Source organism: Tachysurus fulvidraco, chromosome 18, assembly GCF_022655615.1.
Source record: "Tachysurus fulvidraco isolate hzauxx_2018 chromosome 18, HZAU_PFXX_2.0, whole genome shotgun sequence".
In the NCBI taxonomy this organism is placed as follows: Eukaryota; Metazoa; Chordata; class Actinopteri; order Siluriformes; family Bagridae; genus Tachysurus; species Tachysurus fulvidraco.
Window position 1 is genome coordinate 17,219,757 of NC_062535.1, and position 24,270 is coordinate 17,244,026.

General features: G+C 38.3%; 1 protein-coding gene across 1 annotated transcript; it reads right to left on the minus strand.

Annotated features, from left to right (window-relative positions):
- Positions 1-2,058: 2,058 nt before the first annotated feature.
- LOC113636343 (complement C3-like) lies at positions 2,059-22,826 on the minus strand. Its single transcript, XM_027136386.2, has 41 exons — positions 22,685-22,826; positions 21,638-21,833; positions 20,697-20,865; positions 20,337-20,413; positions 20,088-20,176; positions 19,906-19,988; positions 19,736-19,823; positions 19,556-19,658; positions 18,934-19,054; positions 18,700-18,815; positions 18,364-18,510; positions 17,797-17,994; positions 17,439-17,630; positions 16,794-16,955; positions 16,485-16,614; positions 15,684-15,755; positions 15,283-15,474; positions 14,902-15,019; positions 14,723-14,814; positions 14,460-14,599; positions 14,108-14,314; positions 13,885-13,948; positions 13,690-13,776; positions 11,912-12,115; positions 11,355-11,430; positions 11,067-11,226; positions 10,847-10,942; positions 10,588-10,738; positions 10,341-10,504; positions 9,927-10,085; positions 9,426-9,485; positions 9,250-9,340; positions 9,065-9,113; positions 8,809-8,899; positions 8,594-8,683; positions 8,398-8,503; positions 8,224-8,319; positions 8,026-8,106; positions 5,232-5,315; positions 2,537-2,672; positions 2,059-2,381 (listed from the first exon to the last, which is right to left on the minus strand). The coding sequence occupies exons 1-41, from the start codon at positions 22,753-22,755 to the stop codon at positions 2,240-2,242; spliced, it is 4,950 nt and encodes a 1,649-aa protein (XP_026992187.2). The 5' UTR covers positions 22,756-22,826; the 3' UTR covers positions 2,059-2,239.
- Between the last annotated feature and the right edge of the window lie 1,444 nt (positions 22,827-24,270).

A 24,270-nucleotide genomic window follows, 5' to 3' on the forward strand; every position in this document is an offset into this window, starting at 1 on the left:
GAGTGACAGATGGATTCATAGGTGAAAACAAATATGGACACAGTAATCATAGAGCAGTGAAATAAACTTTTCCCATGAAATAAGAGCTGAATAGTCAATATAACAACAACAACAACAACAACAACAACAACAACAACAATAATAATAATAATAATAATAATAATAATAACAAGTGTAGCATTATCATAAGGTGGTATTTATGTTCTCATTTGTATTGTAATGATTTATTAATAATATATATGACTACAGCTGGTCAGTAGACAGTAGGGATGTGTTAGCTCAGTGGTTAAGTTGTAAGGCTACTGATTGGAAGGTCATTGGTTCAAACCCCAGGTCCACCAAGCTGCCACTACTGGGCCCCTGGGCAAGGCCCTTGTTGCTCAGTTGTAAGTCACTCTGTATAAGGGTGTCTGCTATGTGTTGCTGTTTCTCGTGAGTTCCACTAGATGACGATATTTCTTTGTTTTTTTCTGTTTTCATTTAATTATCAGTAGTATTAGACATTTATGGCATATTCTGGGCATATGTAATATGTTATATAGCTTGATTTATTCTAAAATATTTGAAATATATATGCAAAAAACACTATTCACCGTATACCATATATTGTAATGAACGTAAAATGCAGACGTAGCACATTAACATGGATGAACTATAAATGTATCTGCTTTTTGTTGGTGCTGAATAAAGGATTATGTTGAAATTAGTTCCAAACCTCGAACAAATGTCATATTATTCTTTTAATTTTTCAAGCTTGGCACTTGTGAAATGAGTGTTTAACCGTTTCTAAACTGTAGTTTGGAATTCTGCAGTTTATTTAAGTGAGTTAGACTTATGGCACTGTACTAGTAATAATTTAGGTTCCTTTGTGGGATTGCCGCCATGTTTCTGGCTTCGTTGAAGAGCTCGAATAAAACTAAGGTAGATGATTGCTGTTACTCAACTTACTTTTGAAGAAAAAAGCAGAATATCAACAATATTATATATAAGAAATAAGATGAGATGCCCCCCCAACATGCCGATCCTTAACTGGTAATGACTTAAATTAGTAAAAAAAAAGTCACAAAATTTGTAGAAATGAGCGAGGGTAAGTTGATATCTGGTAACTTCTGCTAATGTTAGCAATATTAGCTGCAGAGATAAAACTCACAGTTACCATGCAACATAGTCTGCAGTGATTAAAATATGTCTATGAAGAAATTTGAATGTTATACTAAACGTTATATAGTTCAGAAAATGTTTTTCGAAAGATTTGGACAAGTGCAGCTAACCAAATCCCGCCCTGGAGCCCCTGCATAGCTAATACGCCTTATATGAATGGTACTGAGTTAGCTTGCTAGTATCGTCAAATATGCACCACATTCATTTACATTTATAGCCTAATCTACTAATGATACAAGAATTTTTAAAGAATGATATGTTTATAATGGGAATGAGTCAGTGATCATGAGCATCACCCACATCACGGTCACTCATTTTTAAACACAGTGCTTCTTGTATGTGCTTATTGTATCATCTCTTCAGACTACAGATCTTTGTTCCAACCAAAATCTTTGGGGAAATAATAATAATCACTGATTTATTCACTCATTTCTGATATGCTAGCTGAAGCTCTTGTCTTTCTGTGAGGTCATTTAAATGTTTGTGCTGTGAACTGTATAGAGGACATAGACAATTTTTGTTGTTTTGATGATGTGACAGTGCAGGAACTCCACAAACAATTTAACAGCTGGATGTGTTTGGGTGTTAATTAACATTAAGATAATACCCTTTATCTTGATGAAGATTGTCATAGTAAACACATCACAAATTTTGAAAGGACTCTTAAATAAGCAATTCAAATGGAAACTGATGACTGATAAGTTTGTCTAATATCAGCATGACTTTCATTTTAATAGGGGCTAAAAACAGAAAGCACATTGTGGTAAAAGTTACAAACCTGACCAGATCTATGAACTAAAATGACTCTTTTGTTAACATGACTATTAAAACTGCCTAACTAATAAAGAATGTACCATCTATTGTAAAGCTGATTTAACAAATGTTAAAAACATGTGATGGATTCAAAGGAAGACATTTTATTCATGTTCTACTTTCAGATATTACAGAAAGCTTGAAAAAGGAAAGTGTGAATGCTAGGATGAATAGTTGCTTAGGTGAGTACTGGTAGTAAATTCTCCATCACAGTAATAGAAAAGATTTTTTGTGAAAGTTGTTTAAAAAAAAAAACAATATATGTTTATGTAGTGCATCCAAAGTCCTTAAGCATTTGAGACAGTGCGCCAATGCCGATGTAAGTTTCTTTGTACTGTTTAGTTTGACCTTCCACACTTGTGGGCCAGTATTCAATCCAAGTCCGCTCACCCAGGATGTACTGCAGCCTGACAACAACAAATGATACAAATGAGGGCTCATTCACACAGACAACACTATTAAAAATCTTGGCTGAATACTACAGAGATGTGTGTTTTCCCTCTTCAACTACATCAAATTTAGCCCATGATGCCCGTGGTGATTAGTTGATGAAGAAACATACTTCCCCTCTATCCTCGGTAGGTCAGCACTGTGGCCCATGATGAGGTAACTCTTGCCTTCCACAAATCCAAAAGACTCTCTGCAATTAGCATGACCCATGAATGTCCTTATTTTGTCAAGTACATCATGGTCAGTACCTGCGGAATAAAACCCAAACACATGCATTTGTATGGAAACACTGGATCTTTTGTGGGATGGACATGGATATAGAGAGTCGAATAAAACACTGTCACAGTCTCTCATATGGGTGTTGGTAACGATTGTAGGATCTCAAGACCAGAAAGCATTAAAAATGTGTCATGGGCTCCAACTTTAAAATATATATGCAGAAACTTTAATTATATAGTCATTGCTTCCTGAAGCTTACTGAATGTGAAAAGTTCATTGCATTAATTTCTACTAATTCCTTGCACTTTACTTTATGTAATATTACTGAACAAGGTAAAGCACCATTAGGAAGTAAGCAAAATAAGGAAAATAATAATAAGTTATTATAAAATACTTTGATATGTTGGTGTGATGATGCAGAGTTAAAGTTACCAGTTCATAGCTGATCGTTTTTCTATAACAGCCCATGCCAAAGTGTAGCACAGCAATTTGGCAATGATTAGTTAATAATTAATTAGTTTAATAGGCAATTTGTTATGCATAAAAACTCATCATTAAAATGAACTCACACATATGATTTTTAGTCTCAATCAAAAACACATCCATACTGTCTGTCTGATGGTAGCAGTGAGAGCAGTCTTGGAAATGTCTGTTAGAACACCAGCTGTACATACCTTTAAGGACATGGCTGTCTGGACCTGCGGCCTTGCAGATGTTAAGTTGTTGGAAGGACTGGGTAGCATCTATTAAAACGTTTACTACATAGTGTACTAACCTGTGCAGTATTGGTCATGGGAGCTCTCTCCATGGGGCATGGATGTTTGTTTTCAAATTGAGCATAAAGAGTATTAAGCTCATCCGGCAGAGAGAATGCAGTGTTTACTTATTATTTATAGTGTTTATTTCTCTTATTTGTGATTTTTTTTATTCCCTGTCACATGACTCTTGTGTTGGCTGTGTTAAGCCAATTTGCTAGAAGGTGGGTGGGGAGAGATTTGTAGACAGGTCCAAAACACAGTCCTCAAATGTGTTGTATGATATTTTTGCATTATTGTTCTCAAGTTGGCTTTGTTCTTTGTTTTTTTTGTTCTCAGTAACAATAAATGTAGCCTCAGAAGCAGGAATGCAGAAGCATGAAGTATGATACAATCAAACCACAAGTTGTAGTCCATAAAATATAAGCCCCATCTCTTTTTTCCCAGAGAGGTCTTTTGCCCTGTCCACATGGTGCACCCTGTCTGTCACCTGGGTTGTTACATGCATTTTCCAAGAGGCAAAAAATGCAGCAATCCCATATCTCATTGGTTGAAGATTTGGGATCTGCTGCAGCATTTGTAAATAGTGGGTCTGATGCACAGTCTGGTTTGTAATGTGTAATTGAAGAGGCAATTTATAAAAGAATTTGTTTGCCATAGACAATCAGTGTTATGACTCCCAACATAAGAAACTTAAAAATTGCTGGGTAAAAGCTGGCAGCACAAAGGCCATACTATGCACCTTCTTTGAGCAATCACAATACTGGTGGCCAAAAATGATGGGAGATATTCACTGGCTTTTGTCTTTTTTGTATCTATGCCAGGGTTAGTACCATTAACAATATCCACAGGCAAACTTCTTTCAGTTTATGGACCCAAAGACCATGGTCTCACATTGCCATTGATTTCACTAAAGATCTCCCCTTTCTGAAGATAGCTGATGCAAACAGACAGAACAAACTCATCCGTAAGGCTGGTGATGTTGCAGGGGTGGATCTGGACTCTCTGACTGTAGTGTCAGAAAGAAGGATGCTGTCTAAGCTACTGGCCATCTCAGACAACATTTTCCACTGGTTCCATGATGACTCATTCCTACCTGTGTCCGTTGGACTGGACTGGATTAATAAAGTATTCTGATTCTCAGAACAAAATAGTCCTGTTGGATCGGATCTTCAAAGCCCTATAGCTTATCTCCCTGCCACTCTTTGAAATTTTTTTTTTAGAACTTACTGTTCCAACAATCAAGAGGACTGGGCACAATTCCTACTAGATGCCAAATACCCTGAACTTAAGGAAATTAAGTGCTCTGTTTCTAACCTCAATCCTTTTAAATTGCTTATGGCAGAGTGAACAAGTGTGGGAACAAGCCGACCAATGCTTGGAGCCAGGGGCTGAAACAAACAAGACGTTTGCAGACAAGAGTTGTGGAGAGATGCTCAGTTGAAAGCCGAGCCAGTTTACAAAGTATAGCTAGACACAAAGAACCATTGTAACACAGAAAGTGTTCAGAAGCTGTGCCATTGTTACACTGGCCAATTCACAGTCCTCAAAGGGATAAACAACACAAACTAGAATTAAATGCCAAAGCCCCCTTGCTCCATGTCTCCCACCTCAAACCAGTCAACCACCACTACAACACCAAAACTCTCTCACGTTCTCATTCACCCAATTACTAAACATCCAGAATGCTGACAGTATAAGTGCACATTCTGTATTAAAATAAAGAAAGCAACCAACACAAGCCAATAAAAACGTACATCACATGATGTATCATTAAAAAAACGAACATGTATACTTCTTGATGTGTCATACAGATATATAAATAAGACCTACCTTCTTTCAGGACCTCTTCAATCTTCATTTCATAATAATCTGTGTTTGGGTTCTGGTCCACTTTAATTAATTTCACTTTATAAGCTGAAAAATACAATTTGTTTATATTAAACAATCAATTGATCAGTTATTTTCTTATTTGCTATTATACCTATTACAGAGATTTGATTTATTATATTAAAGCTTGACATGAGTACATTGACCTCTTTGAACTGCCACCTTATTGTGGTGGAGGTGTTTGCATGCCTGAATGATCCTAGGAGCTTTGTTGTCTGGGGCTTTTTGCCCCTGGTAGGGTCTCCCAAGGTAAACAGGTCCTGGGTGACAGGCCAGACAAAGAGCGGTTCAAAACCCCCTTAGGAGAAAAGTTAAATCAAGGTCCGCAACCGGGGCCCCGCCCTGAAGCCAGGCCTGGGGTTGGGGCTCGCATGCGAGCACATGACGGCCGGGTCTTTCCCCACGGGGGCCCGGCCGGGCTCAGCCCAAAAGAGCAACGTGGGGCCAATCTCCTGTGGGCCCACCACCTGCAGGAGGAACCGTAAGGGGCCGGTGAAATGTGGATTGGGTGGCAGTCAAAGGCGGGGGCCTCGGCGACCCAATCCCCGGACACGGAACCCGGCACTAGGGACATGGAATGTCACCTCGCTGGGGGGGGGGGGGGGGGGGACGGACACGACCCTGAGCTGGTGCGGGAGGTTGAGAGATACAGAGGTCTCCGGTGCCTGTCGTGATGGCAATCCCGAACACGGTGGTGGACCCCGGAAGTAACGGATGCCATCAAGCTGAAGAAGGAGTCCTATCGAGCCTGGTTGGCTCGGGGGACTCCGGAGGCAGCTGATAGGTACCGAAGGGCCAAGCGAGCTTCAGCCTGGGTGGTTGCGGAGGCAAAAGCTCGGGTCTGGGAGGAGTTCGGTGAGGCCATGGAGAAGGACTATCGGTTGGCCTCGAAGAAATTCTGGCAAACCGTCCGGCGCCTCAGTAGGGGGAAGCAGTGCCCTGCCCACACTGTTTACAGTGGGAGTGGGAATCTGCTGACTTCGACTGGGGACATCCTCGGATGGTGGAAGGAGTACTTCGAGGTTCTCCTCAACCCCACCGACATGTCTTCCACTGAGGAAGCAGAGGCCGGGGGCTCAGTTGGTGACTCGTCAATTCCCCAAGCTGAGGTCACTGAGAAGCTCCTCAGTGGCAAGGCACCGGTGGTAGATGAGATCCGCCCTGAGTACCTCAAGTCTCTGGATGTTGTGGGGCTGTCTTGGCTGTCATGCCTCTGCAACATCACGTGGAGGTTGGGGACAGTGCCTCTGGACTGGCAGACTGGGGTGGTGGTCCCTCTGTTTAAGAAGGGGGAACGGAGGGTGTATTCCAACTACAAGGGGATCACACTCCTCAGCCTCCCAGGAAAAGTCTATGCCAGGGTACTGGAGAGGAGAATTCGGGCCGATAGTCGAACCTCGTATTCAGGAGGAACAATGCGGGTTTCGTCCCGGTCGTGGAACACTGGACCATCTCTATACCCTCGCCAGGTTGCTGGAGGGTTCATGGGAGTTTGCCCAACCAGTCCACATGTGCTTTGTGGATCTGGAGAAGGCATTCGACTGTGCCCCTTGTGGTGACATGTGGGGGGTGCTCTGGGAGTATGCGGTCCGGGGCCCTCTGTTAAGGGCTGTCCGGTCCCTATATGACCGGAGCAGGAGTTTGGTTCGCATTGCCGGGAGTAAGTCAGACTTGTTCCCTGCACACCATGTTGGACTCCTGCAGGGCTGCCCTTTGTCACCAGTCCTGTTCATTACTTATGTGGACAGGATTTCTAGGAGCAGTCGGGGCCGGAGGAAGTCCGGTTTGGGGACCACAGGATTTCGTCTCTGCTTTTTGCAGATGATGTTGTCCTGCTGGCTTCCTCAAATCAGGACCTTCAGCATGCACTGGGACAGTTTGCAGCCTAGTGTGAAGTGGCGGGGATGAGAATCAGCACCTCCAAGTCCAAGGCCATGGTTCTCAGCCAAAAAGAGGTGGCTTGCCCCCTTCAGGTTGGTGGAGAGCTCCTGCATCAAGTGGAGGAGTTTAAGTATCTTGGGGTCTCGTTCACGAGTGAGGGAAGGATGGAGCGGGAGATCGACAAGGGGATTGGTGTATCTTCGGCAGTGATGCGGTCGATATACCGATCTGTTGTGGTGAAGAAAGAGCTGAGCCGCAAGGCGAAGCTCTCTATTTACCAGTCGATCTACGTTCCTACCCTCACCTATGGTCATGAGCTTTGGGTCATGACCGAAAGGACGAGATCCCGAATACAGGCGGCCGAAATGAGTTTCCTCCGCAGGGTGGCTGGGCGCTCCCTTAGAGATAGGGCGAGGAGCTCGGTCACTCGGGAGGAGCTCAGAGTAGAGCTGCTGCTCCTCCACATCGAGAGGAGTCAGCTGAGGCGGCTCGGGCATCTGTTTAGGATGCCTCCTGGACGCCTCCCTGGGGAGATGTTCCGGGAATGTCCAACCGGGAGGAGGCCCCGGGGAAGACCTAGGACACGCTGGAGGGACTATGTCTCTTGGCTGGCCTGGGAACACCTTGGTATTCCCCCAGAAGAGCTGGAGGAAGTGTCTGGGGAGAGGGAAGTCTGGGCATCCCTGCTTAGACTGCTGCCCCCGCGACCCGGCCCCGGATAAGCGGTAGAAGATGGATGGATGGATGGATGGATGGATGGATGGATGAGTACATTGAGTGAGGAATGGTAAGGTACATGCAGATAGGATGTATCTCTGTGTCTGAATCAGGGGTTTAAATAGTTGTTGATGTTTACCGTAATCCATGCCAGCTTCACAAGCTTTGTTCTCTCGCTCTTCCTCACCAATTTTCTGTTTTTTCTGGACACTGCAGTTTTCTGTCAGGGAATATAGACCATTTCTCTTTTACACAATTGGATAAAATATTATATCTTTATTATATCTTATTCCATTTGTTTATATTTATTGAATTTATCCGCTGTAAATATGTCTACCTTCAGCACACTGGCACAGATCTTTCTGGTCACTGCACAATCTGTTCAGGGCTCCATCTTTCTTTGTAGGATGGTAGAACTTCATACAGCGTTCCCCTACAAACAACACAAGGGTTTTTGTGTGTGTCTGTGTTTGTGCATGCCATTGTATGGGTTTATGTGTTCATTTTTTACCTGGAGAGTAGTACTCATACACACTGACAGCAGCCGGTTGAAGCAAAGCAACGTTATTTATCTTGTGCACTCTGAATATAATCCTGTCTGGTAAAGAGTGTGATACCTGACAAGAGAGCAAATTAGCTTAAAAAGAGAAACTTTTACAACACTTTAATACCTTAAAATTTTAAAAATAAAATATCTTTCATTATACCTTATCTAAATACATGATGAGGGAGCCTCGTTCTGAAAGCTGTTTGTCCATCTCAAACTTCTGTATGTATTTGTCCCTTCCAATGGTTAGCTAAGATTATGATGTTCAAAACAAAATGTCAGAGATTGCTTTCTGTGAAAACATTTCTTATGCTTATTGTACAAAATACTATTGTCACAGAACTGTCTGTAAGTATCTTTCAGATTTCTGCTTACGTCTTGAAGGTCATTTTCATCCACCACAAATCCTGTCAGCAAGCCGATATCCAAAATAGTCATAGTGGCATCTCTTTCTGGATCCTTAAATCTGCAATGATGTATTTAAAATGAAAGAAAAGTTCATTTCAAATTCTAAATAGACAGTGCATTATATTTTAGTCTTTAAATAAAAAAGATGTAAATAAAAATACAAAAAAAAACTAATGAGTATATAAAACTACAGTACATGACCTTTATTTTGCAGTATACTTACAGAACGTTAATGGTGACCTCATAACTTTCTTCAGCACCTGCATATGATACTGTTAGAGAAATTAGAGCATAGAGCATCAAAACATTATAGCATGGATATTTTAAATATCTCAAATATATCCTATTTTGGCATCACAAATGGAAATAGATTTGAATGCAGTGATTTAAACATGAGGTAAAACTTACCCTTTGCTTCTTTTCTTATTTCAACAGAAAGATCAAACTTTTTGCAGTCGCTCTTCTTTTCTATGGGTCTAGCATAATAAAGTGTTGTTACCTATGAAAAAGAGGAATTTGTTTTTTGTAATAAATAAATAAACTACAAATACAAAACAAAGGATTGTCTTCAAATAAATACTGACTTTGAGAACTCCAGCACCAGTTCCCTTAGCAGTGACATTAAACTCTTGCTTGAGCTGAACCTGTAAAAGTCCAGGTATAGAAACCTTTGAATTAGTCTTCATTTTACCATAATAAGGCACATAGTTTAAAAAAGTTACAGAGTGGAAGAACAAAACAGTAGAAGAACATTTTGTAAAGGTGTGATTGTTGTAACTTCTGTCCCATGGTGTCTAATACGTTGCAAAATTTTATATCACAAAAACCTGCCATTTTAACAAGGGTGTATAGACTTATTATATCCACTGTATTATCTGTATTAGATTAGAACACAGCACATAGTAACAAGCAGTATGGTAAATCTTCATGTACATAAAGTTATTTTTTATTAAATTGCTATGAACTTTAGCTTTAATTTTGTGTTTTCCAGTTTTCCATTAAACGATTGTCTTTAATATCTGCTTCATATTATGCGAATAATAAACAGAAATCAGAAATCTTGTTTTATCATGACTGAAAATAACCTTGTCTGAGCGTGTAAGTTGTGAGCTGTCCTTGCTGAATTTCCATTTGATGGGACGACTTCGACCACTCACGCTCACTTCCACATCAAGGTCTGCATTCTGTCGATCTCTTACTTGTTTATAGTACTCAGCCACTGCTTGGAACACTATTATGGTTGCCTAGGTGACATGTACAAGCAAAGAGGATTGAGTGAAATGTATGTATATTTTTACACTTTACTGAATTCTGAAGATTAAATTGTTCCACATCAGAAGTGACTTGATTGGCCACAGTAATGTTACAGATCAAGACACAAAAATGATAGAGTGCTGCTTTAAAGCCAGCTTCAATTTTAAACAAACAAAGATCCAGCTATTCAGCATATTCAGTATGCTTCTAAAAGGAAAGAAAAACAGAAAAACCTGCCAACCTACCTGGGTGGTGCCATGACCCCCGTAAGGACTGCTCTGCCTATTAAGCCAATTAACAGCTTTTCCTGCTGCATCAAACTCCTTTGCCCTTACCAGAGCCAGCACAGCATACGCTGTTGCCTCCAGGGAGAAATGATGACCTCCAGCAACTTGCCAGTAAGAACCGTCTGTGCATAAGATATATAGAATCAAATTGACATGTGCTTCCTTCAAAAATAAATAAATAAATATGATTTTAAGAGTTACTGACCTTCAGAGCTAGCCTGCAGCAGACGCTGTTTGTTAAACTTGCCAGCATTGGCCAAGGCATATGAAGACATTGCAACTGCATACGGATTGGTCAAAGAGGGGAGTCTTTTTTCCAGAAACTCAGTGGCCTTCTTGGTAGACTCTGGAAGACTCTACATGACAGAAAAGGGTAGAAATACATGCATAATTCTACAAAAGCTGGTCTATGTGCTTGATTGTTTATGCTTATTAGTGATATATAGTGTAATAAATTGACATACTCCAACTAAATTAGCACAAAGATGTTGTCCTTCTTGCAGGGCAATCAAGACAAATGCTGTCAGAGAAGCATCAGCATCTTTACCTCGTACATTACCCTGGAATAGCACAGAAAATTATTTACAGTACACTTAAGTACACCACATTTCACAAAAATTGTTGCTGTAAGGTTTTTGGTAAATGTCACTAATTTAAGACCAAACAAATATAAGCTCAACTTACAACCATCTCTGCATGATAGACTGGGGCATTTTCTATAAATGAGCCATCTGGCATCTGTGATTTCAGATTTAACCACTTGAGAGCGCTGCAAAGAATATCTTCATTTATCGTGATTAAGTCACTGGCCAGAGCAAAGACTTTGGCCACGTATGCTGTCAACCTTTAACGCAGAAAAAACAAGCAGTCAACATATGGGCTAGCATTGACTGTTATGTATAAATTAAAGAATTATTTAAAATTTACAAACCAATTAAAATTATAAAACAAAATTTGATCGGTCTCTTTTACCATGTGCTGCTGGGTGTATGTATCCATGCAGCATAAGAACCATCGGGTTTACGGAATGTAAGTTCTCTTTCATATCCTAAGAATGGTTGAGAAGAAAGGTTAATTCTCTTAGCATTAGCAGGCTAAAAAGGAGGACTTCTGCATAGATATGTTCTGACACAAGCACCAAGCCATTCTTTAACTGTAATTAGAAACCAATCTTATCTCTTATCTTGTTATTTTATTTTATTAACAGTACCTCAGAAAGGTCTATAAAGGTCAGCAAGTGTCATCTGTGTACATTCTGAGCAATCATAACAAACAGTATCAGCTTTTTAAAATTGAACTAGCTTTTAGCATGACCCAATGGCACAGCATTTGGCACTAATGCCTCACAGGTCCAGGACTGAGCATGACCCTGACATGGATAAAGTAAGGATGATTAAATATACTTTTCTAGCATATGGTCAACATATTGTCTTTTAAGGCTCATTTACAGTAGATACCAGAAAGAATTCTGCCTTAAAAAAAAACAAAAACTTTACATTTGCTCTATAGTTTTGTAAGAGTCTTCTCACCTGTCTGGATGTGCTTGATAGCCTCACTACGTCGTTGCAGGCCAACTCTTTCCCACTGGTTGGTGTTATCTAAATAGTGTGTGGCAATTAGAGGCAACGTCATAAAGATCATATTTTGCTCTCCACAGCCATGGGGTTGTACGATCAAGCGCCCCATAAACTCTCCACTGATGGCCTGTTCAATTGTCTGACTCACCTCCTGACCTGCAGACAAATATATAAATAGTTAGATTGTTGTTAGCAGGCAAGCAGCTACCTCCTTTGTGGCAAATATTATTATTTATTATACTATCTCATTGTCTTAAAAGGACCACATAATTACAGAATAATAATGGCAGGCGGACATTGAGTGTTTCCACCTACTCTCAGCTTTGGTTTCATCATAAAGCAGAAAAAAGTTCCAAAGAATAGGAATAGAACAGGGAAGAGCCTGGGATGTGGAGATCTTCACCTTACTTTTTCTGAGTACTTTATGAACTTTACCTGAACACTCACTGAACACTTTATTAGAAACACCTGTACAACTATATTTTTATGCAAGTATCTAATCACCTGATAATGTGGCAGCAGTGCAATGCATAAACAAGATACAAGCCAGCAGTGTCAGATAATGTTCAGCCGATTCACTGATTTTGACCTTGAAATAATTGATGGTCTCAGATGTGTTTGTTGTGTATTTCTATAACTTCTGATCTCCTGATCTTACTCAGAATGGTAAAGTAATTAAAAAATGTATAGTCAGTGCCACTTCTACAAAAAAAGTGCCTTGTAGATGACAGAGGTCAATAGAGAATGGTCGTACTTGTCCGACAGAACGGGTACAGTAATTCAGATAAACACAGTTCAATTGTGGTGAGCATAAAAGCTTCTTGGTGTATCTTCGGCAGTGATGCGGTTGATATACTGATCTGTTGTGGTGAAGAAAGAGCTGGGCCGCAAGGCGAAGCTCTCTATTTACCAGTCGATCTACGTTCCTACCCTCACCTATGGTCATGAGCTTTGGGTCATGACCGAAAGGACAAGATCCCAGATACAGGCAGTCCAAATGAGTTTCCTCCGCAGGGTGGCTGGGCGCTCCCTTAGAGATAGGGTGAGGAGCTCAGTCACTCGGGAGGAGCTCAGAGTAGAGCCGCTGCTCCTCCACATTGAGAGGAGTCAGCTGAGGTGGCTCGGGCATCTGTTTCGGATGCCTCCTGGACGCCACCCTGGGGAGGTGTTCCGGGCATGTCCAACTGGGAGGAGGCCCGGGGAAGACCTAGGACACGCTGGAGGGACTATGTCTCTTGGCTGTCCTGGGAACGCCTCGGTATTCCACCAGAAGAGCTGGAGGAAGTGTCTGTGGAGAGGGAAGTCTGGGCGTCCCTGCTTAGACTGCTGCCCCCACGACCCGGCCCCGGATAAGCGGTAGAAGATGGATGGATGGATGGATCAGTAATGCTGGTCAGTTGTATGCCAATTGGGGCCTGTTTTTTGCCAATTGGTGCTAATTGGTGCCAATTGCCAATTTTTTCTTATTTCGGATCAGGTTTATCTGCAGTAAGAAAACCTCTGTTGCTTGGTTTTATAACAGTTTCCAAATGCCTGCATGTTCCTGGATCAGAAATGATTGTAGTATTTACAAAAACTATTCTGCTTTTTAAAAATGGTTCAACCTTCAGCAAGATTTAACGTTGGACTGTGTGTCATGCAGTGACAGACAGTAGAACTCAAAAGCACACAGTATATTTTACATTTTTACATGTTATGGAGAAGATGTCTATGTTTTAATTTTTTCTTACCAGCCACCGTGATGTAAGTGTGTGCAGGAGTGTTTGGAACCTGCCCGGGTGGTACATCAGTCTTCAAATTGACAACTTGAACGCCACCTATTCCAAAACACACATAAATAATTTTTTTAAATTTTATTTAGTCTTTATTAATTAAGTAATTTATTAAGCATTTGCTGTTGCTTGAGTACAGAATATAGATCTCACCAGCTTCTTTAGAGGGATTTAATTCCAAATTTTGTTCTGGGAGTTCAGTTAGCACACCTTCCGACTGAACAAGGGTAAAAAAGACCATATGTTAATCTAAGTGCTAAATGCATTTGATTGCATCATAGTATCATATAATTTATTTTGTTTACTTACTGTTAAGGGTTTTAACTAATCCTGTCTGAAAAATCACTCACATACAGTATAATCTGCTCATACTCACCACCACCTTCAGGGTTTTTCGTACTCCATCATGATATGATGAACTAGCAGCCTGCACCTCTATGTGATGTTCCCCTAGTTCCATGGGAATAATCACATAAGGGATGGAAATGGTGGACTCGGCCTCAACATTAACTATTGTACGGTATTTCTTCTTTTTACTGGCCGCGCTACAAATATGCTCTGTCTCAAAGAAATCCACCCGCACCTGGTGGGAAGAGGAAGTCCAACAGATGTCTTCAGTATGAATAATGCCTAAGCACCATACATTAATCTGAGCTCAGAATTGAAGTTCTGATCTTTTTGAGGGAAAATATTTTTTAAAAATGTTAAAATGCAGAGAATAATAATACCTTTTGCTTCTTATTGGAGAAGTTATGTAAAATAGCCTTGACTTCTAGTTGTTCATTGCGGACTGCTGAGTAAGGTAACTTGAGATTCACAAAAAAATCTTTTTCCACTGTTATTTCATAGGGATCAGCTACACAGATGCCTATAGGGAAATAGCAATGTGGTTTAATATTTGCCATCGTATGCCAGTCTCTTTCAGATTTGTACATATGATCATTGATAACATCAAGATATATTAGATCTGTAAAGAGGATGCAGCACTGACCATGGGTCTTAGACAGACTGATGGCTAGAATTTGCCAGGTAGTAATAGAGTCTTTTAGATAGGTTTTTTCCAAGGTGCTGCTTGTTGTATGACTTCAACGAAAGGAAAAATACAACATCAGTTATACCATTTACTTCCAGAATGCTATACAAATAAGAATCTCAGATTATTGCATTTACCATGGCACGTTTTTTTGGCAGGCCGGAAGTTCTATGTCCTCCCACATCCAGCTCTCTGGGAACTGCGTTCGGGTGACAATTTCTTCAGAGCTTATAAAATCATCATCATCATCTTCACCTGAACAAATTTATATCAAATCATGCCTTAAACAAGAGGCAAGACAATGCAGAAGACAATGGATCCTCTATGGCTATGGCTTCATTTGTACTGTAGTACTGGGCTAGCAAACTACTGTATGTTATGAGAATATTTAGCCTAATCAATTAGCCCAATCCAAACATACATCGGTTAAAAGTCTTGGACAGTTTCTGCTGTACAGAAGTGTTTTTTTTTTATCTTTAACAACTGTAATAAAAGTAAATGACAAAGTGGGTACATACTGCGAGCCAAAAGCAACAAGTCTTTCTTATCATCACTGCGAGTTTGGATCTCTTTACAACAGTCCAGGAAGGCCTTGACACACTCTGCACCATCTAAAATGAATGACGCTCTCCGTTCACATGTGTAGCCCAGCCTGTTCTGCCTCAGTCCGTCTGCACAGCATTTCTTCTCTTCAGTGTTGTATTTAGACACTTAAGAAAAAGGGTAAAGGGTAGAAATCAGCAATCAGATCTATCTATCTATCTATCTATCTATCTATCTATCTATCTATCTATCTATCTATCTATCTATCTATCTATCTATCTATCTATCTATCTATCTTATTGTTTTTAGAGAAAATTTGTAGCAAGGTTTAAATTAATGACAACACCACTGAACAAAATAACGTCTAGCTTCTTACTCAGTGTTTGTGTAACCTGGAGTAGAGTCTCTGCTCTCCGTTTTCTCTTCAGTGGGGTAGGACACTCGGCAGCTATTAAAAAAAAAAGAAAATTCTCAAAATGATAAGGCTTGAAACTGAAGTCTAAACCTGTAGTTTCACCCCCATACTTTAGTTGTACCTGTTTAATGTACAATTTTCTGTATGAGCTGCAAATGTATGGGCTTGTTCTAATGCCTTCTAATGCCATGTCTATAGTATCAGCCCATTCACATGGCCTTGAGAGATACTCCACATAATTTAACCCTGTCATTTAACAAATAAAACCAACAATTATATGGCCAAATATTTTGGACCCCTGGTCATTACACCATATGTGCTTGTTGAGCATCCCATTCTAGATTTAGTCCTGCTTTGCTGTTTTAAATACCCTCCATTCTTCTGGGAAGGGTTTCTACTAGATTTTGAAGCACAGTTGTGATTTATTTGTTTGTTTGTTTGTTTGTTTATTTATTTATCCATTCAGCCACAAGATCTTTATGAGGATAGAGGTAAGACACTTATGTTTGGCAAAGAAGCCAACTGCAGTTGGCATTCCAGTTCATCCTAAAGGTGTTCAATGGACAGTTGACAGTTTTTTTTAATAAATTGATAAAGGTATTGGGAATTTGCTGTTGTATTAGCAGAATGAAGCTCTTTGGGTTTTTAAAGGGGTAAATAATAGGATGGTAACTGCTTCATCTCACCAGTTGCTATTGATTATTTATCTATGACAGCACCAGGCACAATGTTTCACTTATTACTTAAAAAAATCTGCTTTACCTGTCCTTTCATTGGTGCCTCCTAATTTATCAGAGTCAAACAGTAGACCTGCATCATAGAAAACCCCCATACTGTCTTTACCACTGCCTGCTGTACAGCCAGTGTCATGCTTCTCAATAATGTCCCAGATCTGGTGAAGGAATTAAAAAAGAATATGTTCAGAATATTTTCTCAACCAAAGTGAGATTAACTGAGTCCTGGTACCAATCTGGGGACACAGTTTTGCACATTTTGAGCCATTTCCTGATTACTGAAAGCAAACATCAAAGATACACAGTGAATAAGTTCATGTCAGACTTTATTACTCACCTTAGTCTGTGTGAGTCTGTTCTTGTTGAGGACAAAGACAGCTTTATCCACTGCTACCAGACCAACCTTGGCATTTGGATCTCCAGTAACTATTAGATGAAAGCCATCACCAGGCTCAAATGACTTCTTGACATTTAAACTCTCCTTTACATCAATTTTTAGCTTCATTACATAAGATAAAGGGAAAAAAAGAAAGACAAACCAAATGTATCAGGGGTGAAAAAATTCCATAGCTGACCCACTGGGCAAATGTTCTGATTGCCCGAGAAACTGAAAAATGCAAAATGTGGTAATAAATAAAGTAATATTTAAATATTTAAAGTTAAATATTTGAAGTTCACATTCCAATCAACAACCAAACTGTTATGGTTATCTTTTCATTCTTCTTGATTTTGGGCATTTGTCCATTTAGCCTAAAGCACATTACTGATGTTGGGCACTGATGATGTGCTTATGGTCCTTGCTATGTGTGTATATATATATATATATATATATATATATATATATATATATATATATATATATATATATATATATATATATATATATACATTTTACAATCCTGATGCAGTCAAAAACTTACAAGAATATAATTCTATCCAGTATACTATTTTAACTTACTTAAAAAGGAATCAGATTACCTACCGTTCCCATGCATGTGTCCTTCACATCGACCCAGACAGAGTCAGACACAACTTCTGAGGATCCTACATGGTAATACGCAACCACTCGAAATGAGGGAACGAAGTCCTTGGTGACCGATAGAGACCAAGTAGCTGCCTGGTGTCCCCTTCTTAGAAACTTGTTTCCTTGTACAATCTGCCCTTTACTAAGGACCTGACACAAAGAAAATCAACCCAGTTATTTTTTTAGTTACAAATGTTCAGATTAGGTTTAAGGGCTAGGTACAGGCTTGGCATTATTATTAGTGTAATACACAAGCCAGTAGAATTACTTCACAATACCACCAAGAACTTTAAATGTATATGTAAGAGATACCAACCAGATAAGTTACATCTTGATTGGGGACAGCAGTTTTGAAGTTTACATTGATGTTCAACTGATCACCGATTTTCAGTTCTGCAGCATCTACACTTAAATGTAGGTAATTGCCAGAGCCTCCTTTGGTGACGTAAGGTTGGGCAGTCATCTGGTTTTCAGCTTGTCTTTCATTTGCAATGGCTTGGGCTGCAGTTCTTGCCTGGTCACAAAGCAAAACCATTTTAGTTAGGTATGATATTTCCTGTATTATTTAATGCTTTTTAATATTCACCACTGCAGAAATATTAATCTTGATAAAGCTACCAGTCAAATAATGCTATGGAAAGACAAACATGTATTAAACAGTTTAGTCAATTAATAAAAAGCTGGAAAAAAGCTTAGCAACTGAAAAGATGGTTTAATAGTTATAGTTAACGAGCTCAGATTTTTTTATCAACCAGCTATGGTTTTCTCACCATTTAAATCAAGCTGGAACGTGATGTCAATATTGTTTCTTTTTAATTCCGATCCCTGTGTAATTATGTTTGTTATTGCATAAAAAACAAAAACCCTATTTTACATGACTCACAGTGACATGTAGTGGCCTATCTCCTCCCTGCGTGTTCAGAATGGCCTTGGCCATGCCGTTACTCTTTGTTCGAGACTTAACGTTACCAGGCTGGATCAATACGTCCACATTTTCAGCAGGTGACTGGTCCGGATTGGTCACATAAACCTTTTCAAATCCAGAACAGAATAATTTTTTTTTTTTCAATGAGATTAAAATGCTACATATTACTAAAAGTACAGACCAAATAGTAAAATGCCAATGCTAATTATTTACACTTATTATCTAGCACTTGAGAAAATTATTAAATTGTTAAATCATTTGTAAGATTGTAAGGAGTTATAAAGGATTGCATACTGTGACATCGAAAGACATTCCTGGATGGTAGAATTTTGGGGTTCTCTTGAACTGGATGGTGTAGGGTGATGTCACAATTTGAATGCCCCCCTTCTCTGTTTCAACAATTTCACTACCTGAAATATTATTAATGATAAATGACAGCTGAAAAGAGTCAGATGGCATTATGTAATGTGGGAATGTAGATCTACATACATACATACATACATACATACACAATTGCTGGGATCTTACCAGTCTCAGTTATAACACTGACAGAAATGTACAAAAAGCTTCCGACCAGTTTATTAATTTCAGGGAAGGAGCGTAGGATCATCTCTTTAGTGAGCTCAGCACGTCCCTCTCCATTAATGATCTATATGTAACATATGTTAAATAGTACACATAAGCAGTAGTAATGTACAGTCAAAAGAGTCACAGGTAGGAGGATTTTTTTTCCTGTCCTATGTGAAGCTCACAAACCAAACAGAGCATGCAACAGAATCACAGTGATCTAATTTTTGCTACTATTTTGTGTATTTTTTTAGAAAATAACATTAAACAACTTTTTTTCGGCAGGTTACAAAACAAACAAAAGTGGGATTAAACACAGTTTTGCAGACATCTCATGTTAAGACTAGTTATGAACTGGATTAGTGGAATTGAGGCATAGGAACTACAGTATCACAGCCAGGAATTGCAAAAAAAAAAACAACAACTTTTGGTTGGATTTAAAAAAGAAAGTACAAATGTGAGTTTCGATGCTGCAATACTTTGTGTTTAAATCTAACTACTAGAAATTTAGTGAGTAAATGAAACAGTGATTATTTCCTCACAGATGTTATAATGTAAAATATTGAAAGGATGTGTAACTGACCTGTACTCTGGTTAAAGAGGCAGGCAGACTGGTTTTAGTGTCTTCGCTCTTAACGCCAAACACCACAAATGCAACACCACTCACATCTTTTCCAAACAGGTACCTTTGTATAATTCACAAAAAAAAATTAGCACTGAGTTAGATTAAAGTAACTTATTGTCTGTGTCATGTTCTACTTACTTGGCAGTTATGTCAACAGTAAGATCCTTATCATCCACGTAGAAAAAAGGTTTTGATGGATTTAATGTTACCTCGAAGCTCGGTAGAACTGCAAAGTGAAAAGTAACATGTAAACACACATGTAGACAAACTAAAAGTAAGGATCTTTGTAGCTTAATTATAAATTGTACCATATTCTTTAACTTCAAATTCAGCAGTGAAGTTCTTCTGTGGGGTGTTCTTGTATCGTGTTGCTACAGTCCATATTCCAGATCTGTTAAAAAGGATATAATACACAATAATACAATATATAATAATTAATGCAAAAATATTTCAGGTTGTGTCGGTTTTCTGACACTTAATATTAACTAACTTGGCAACTTCAGGGATGTCGTATGTCCCTTTTATGATCCCTTCTTTAGGAAAGATTGTGTCCCTGTTAATTGTGATTCCTTGAGGATTCTTGGGGGAAAAGAAAAAAAATTATTATTGTATTATTGTATTATCTTTTAGAAAATACATAATGAATGGATCAGAAAATCAGAATATACAGTAATTGTAGCTTGCGATGAAATTGACTACTGTGTAGGTGAAACCCCAGCTGAGCTGTTTGAACACTTACTATGATTTCCACATAGATTCCTCCACTCTTATCAACAGGCTGCAGATCAGGAGTCAGTGAGAAGATTCTGTAAAGAACTGGGACAAAAATGATTCTTTTGCTTTATATAAGGATAACCAGAGTGAACCTTATAAAAATTAATTAGAAATAAATGAAAAATAAATAAATAAAATAAACAAAGAACAAAATTAACAACTAACTATATATGTATATACAGTATATATATATATATATATATATATATATATATATATATATATATATATATATATATATATATATATATATATATATATATATATGAAATTATATGTTGCTATATTTCTTTTTAAGAAATATACGTATATGTTGACTGTCTACCTGTTGTTCCAGGTGTGTAAATGCTCTTGTCTGTCTGAATGAACATGTATCCAGACTGAAACGATACCAAGACCACTTTTTCGAGCACTTTGGAAGGAAACTCAGCCTGCAGATACACATACTGCTTCTCCAGTGGGTCTTCACTAAAGAAGTCTTTATTGTCAGGAATCTGAACCAAAGGAAAATTATTCGCTTAATTTTAGTGTACAATAACTGTAGAAATGAAAAAGCTACTCCACACCACCTGACATATCCATTTATTTAAGACCATATTTCTAAAATATTTTTAATATTTATATGTATATAAACTCCAACTGTTTATAAGAAAGACTAAAGAAACTTAAGTTAAAACAGAAGTTATTAATGTGATGCATGACCTGCATGTCAAAACAAAGGTAACATTAACAGATGCATGACAAAGAAACCGCAAAACCCAGAAACCTGAAATAAAAGGTGATTAATAAACTGATATACTACCAATGAGCATCATTGGATAAATGTAAAGCGGAACAGCAACAGAAAGTTTAAAAAGGTGTAATAGGTTGCCCTCTGGTGGTCATTTGGGGAAATGTTTATAATAATAATAATAATAATAATAATAATAATAATAATAATAATAATAATAATTATTATTATTTATAATAATAATAACAATAATAATAATAATAATTATTATTGCTATTATTATTATTATTGAAATCACAATAAAGTAATAATAGTAATAATTTGTGGTGAAAGAGGTAGAAATAAATAACCTCTTTGTGACCCTCGGTTTAGGTGATTTGAATCGATTGTGTCACTGTATTTACTGTTCCAATCCTAAAAAAAATTGGGTATCCCTTATTTATTTATTTATTTATTTATTTATTTATTTATTTATTTTAAAGGCCCAGAGATGAATGAATGCTGTTCATTTTGTCCGGTAATATCAGAGAACCCACCGTTATGTCTACAATTGCTTGGTAGTTTTTATCAGCAGTGAGGACGACTGATTGAGATGTCAGTTCTGAAGTTTTCTTTGGGTAGTTCTTCACACTGATCTTCACTGGGATGTTACCTCCATTATAATCCTGCACTTCCACAAACACTTTCTCAGGGGTTCCCACACGCAGCAGGTTCGGGGCCACCAACACGTTACTGTTATAACAAAGAGGAAAACGTTTATTCAATTATTTATTTATTGTAATAATGTAAAATAACATTTGCTAACTGTAGAGTATAAGCAGAAAATGTTCGGGTCCAACAGATAAAAAAAGTAGGTAAAGGTAAAAGACAATCTATGTGCATGTTTCAGAATAATATCTTTAAACATTATTTAAACATCTGACATGAAATTGTTCTTCCTTTTTCATACGCAGATTTTAAATTTAAATATTCAAATTCCAATAAAGAGAGCACTATTGGCCATGTTCTCTGAGTGGGAGGGGTCTATTCTCTCTCTCACCTGTCAATCACAGCAACAGTCGCACACGTACACAGAAGAGGGCGGACAGCGCTTTAGTTCATGTGTTTAATGAAAAGTAATCAATAGTTAATCTCTCCACATCTGCTAGCTATTGTGTAATATCGGTGCACAGTTAGATAGTGGGTGCGATTTGGCAGATCTAAACTAAAATGGGGCAAGAAAAAAAAAAGGGGGAGAAAACGGCTAAAAAATACCCTTCCAAATGTAAAGCATAATTTTTCTCCCTGTGCACTAAAATGATCTCTTTTATAACTTGAACAATAATCACTAAAATAGCTAAGATTTTAACCTAAATTTGTGTGAAAATAATGTAAATGTGCATTTTACCAGCTTAAGTAAAGACACATTAAAACATTAAAACAATGTAAAGCAGGGAAAGTCATATGTATTAATACTGTGTGAAACAATAAGAGTTGTGTGTATGTGTGTGTGTGTATGTATGTGTGTGTCTGTCTGTGTGTATGTATGTGTGTGTGTGTGTGTGTGTGTGTGTGTGTGTGTGTGTGTGTGTGTGTTTACTCACAGTGGATCACATAGTGTAAGCACCGGGAAAGATAGAAGCGCAGCCGTCAGCCACAGCAGGTCTACATGCATCCTTACTGTTGGTCCGAGCTCAGTCTGAGGATATGTGTGTTATCGAGCAGTACCACAGCTTTTATACCAACCTAATACACACACACACACACACACACACACACACACACACACACACACACACACACACACACACACACACACACACACAACATAAGGCCTCTCCCACTCTGTGATTATGAAACACTGACATTGGGGATGTTAGTGATGGAACGATGTGCAGTGGTGTTTCAACACAATGGAAAAAACCAAACTTTAGAGATAAGCCCAATCCTGGCATTTACTCCTCACTGCTTCGGCTAAACATTATATTGTGCAATATGCAGAGTTTAAACACACACACACACACACACACACACACACACACACACACACACACACACACACACACACACACACACACACACACACTAATGATCTGAACATTTCCCCAAACTAATGATAATTCTTTAATTTAAAGAGTACTGGGTAGATTTCCTTATCTAATTTTGGATATATTTGTTTCTTTTTTTTTTATTAATGAAGTGTTTCCTGTTTGTAAATTATTGCAGATTTTAGGCTTTGTTGTCTTCATTTTTCTTAGATACATTTAAGAGAAATATATTTTTTTCTGTTTGTAATAGACAAACTCCAAACATTACATGTATAGAATGTTTCTGTTTATTCAACTTTTACTAAAGCAGATTTGAAATATAAATTGAAACATTTACAGAAACCTCAGAAGCCTTTGCCCAGTCACGTATCCTTGTTTAAAATTATGTTAGGGAGGAAGGTACCAACCAGTTCCTGGGATCTTCCTGCACTGTTTGTGCTGCACAGAGGCATGTGAAGGGTTAATCCAGCACAGTTCCCGTAAATCAATCGAACTGTATCTTGTGTCAATTTAGACTTTGATCATTTGAAACTGGAAAACCTGCATTTAAATATTTGAACCTGTGTTGAAGATGAATATTTGCAAGTTGCAGAAGCGTTTATATGCTGATTTTAGCATGTTTTGAATTAATTTCAAATTAATTCACATACTCTTCCTTTCTCTCTCTGTGTGTGGGGGAGTGTGTGTGTGTGTGTGTGTGTGTGTGTGTGTGAGAGAGAGAGAGAGTGTGTGTATCATTTAGTGGCTACAGTAGTAGATTTAATTTTTTCTGTTTGTAAATCTTTTAGTTGTCTTTTCTATATATATATACATATATATATATATATATATAAGTCACCACATTCTTCTCACCCATGAGAGAGGCACATGAAAGGTTAATCCAACACAGTTCCCGTAAATCAGACAAATTTCAGGCATCTTGTTGTGTCAATTTAACCTTTGGACCTTTGGAAAAGCCCACTAGGATGCTGTTTATCGATTGTGTCTGCATAAACAAGTGAAAGCCTTTTCTTCTTCTTCTTCTTCTTCTTCTTCTTCTTCTTCTTCTGTTTATTAAGATTTTCACCTTGCAAAAACATTTATACTCTTATTTTCAAGCTGCTCAATTTCAAATTCATTCACATACCTCTGCAGTCTCTAAT

Excerpts from the sequence above, each read along its gene's own strand:
- LOC113636343 (XM_027136386.2), bottom strand. The coding sequence starts at position 22,755 with ATGCATGTAGACCTGCTGTGGCTGACGGCTGCGCTTCTATCTTTCCCG. Across the intron at positions 18,816-18,933 it reads CAGTGTTATAACTGAGACTG|GTAGTGAAATTGTTGAAACA; the intron begins GTAAGATCCCAG and ends ATAATATTTCAG. Across the intron at positions 5,316-8,025 it reads TGAAGCTGGCATGGATTACG|CTTATAAAGTGAAATTAATT; the intron begins GTAAACATCAAC and ends TGTATTTTTCAG.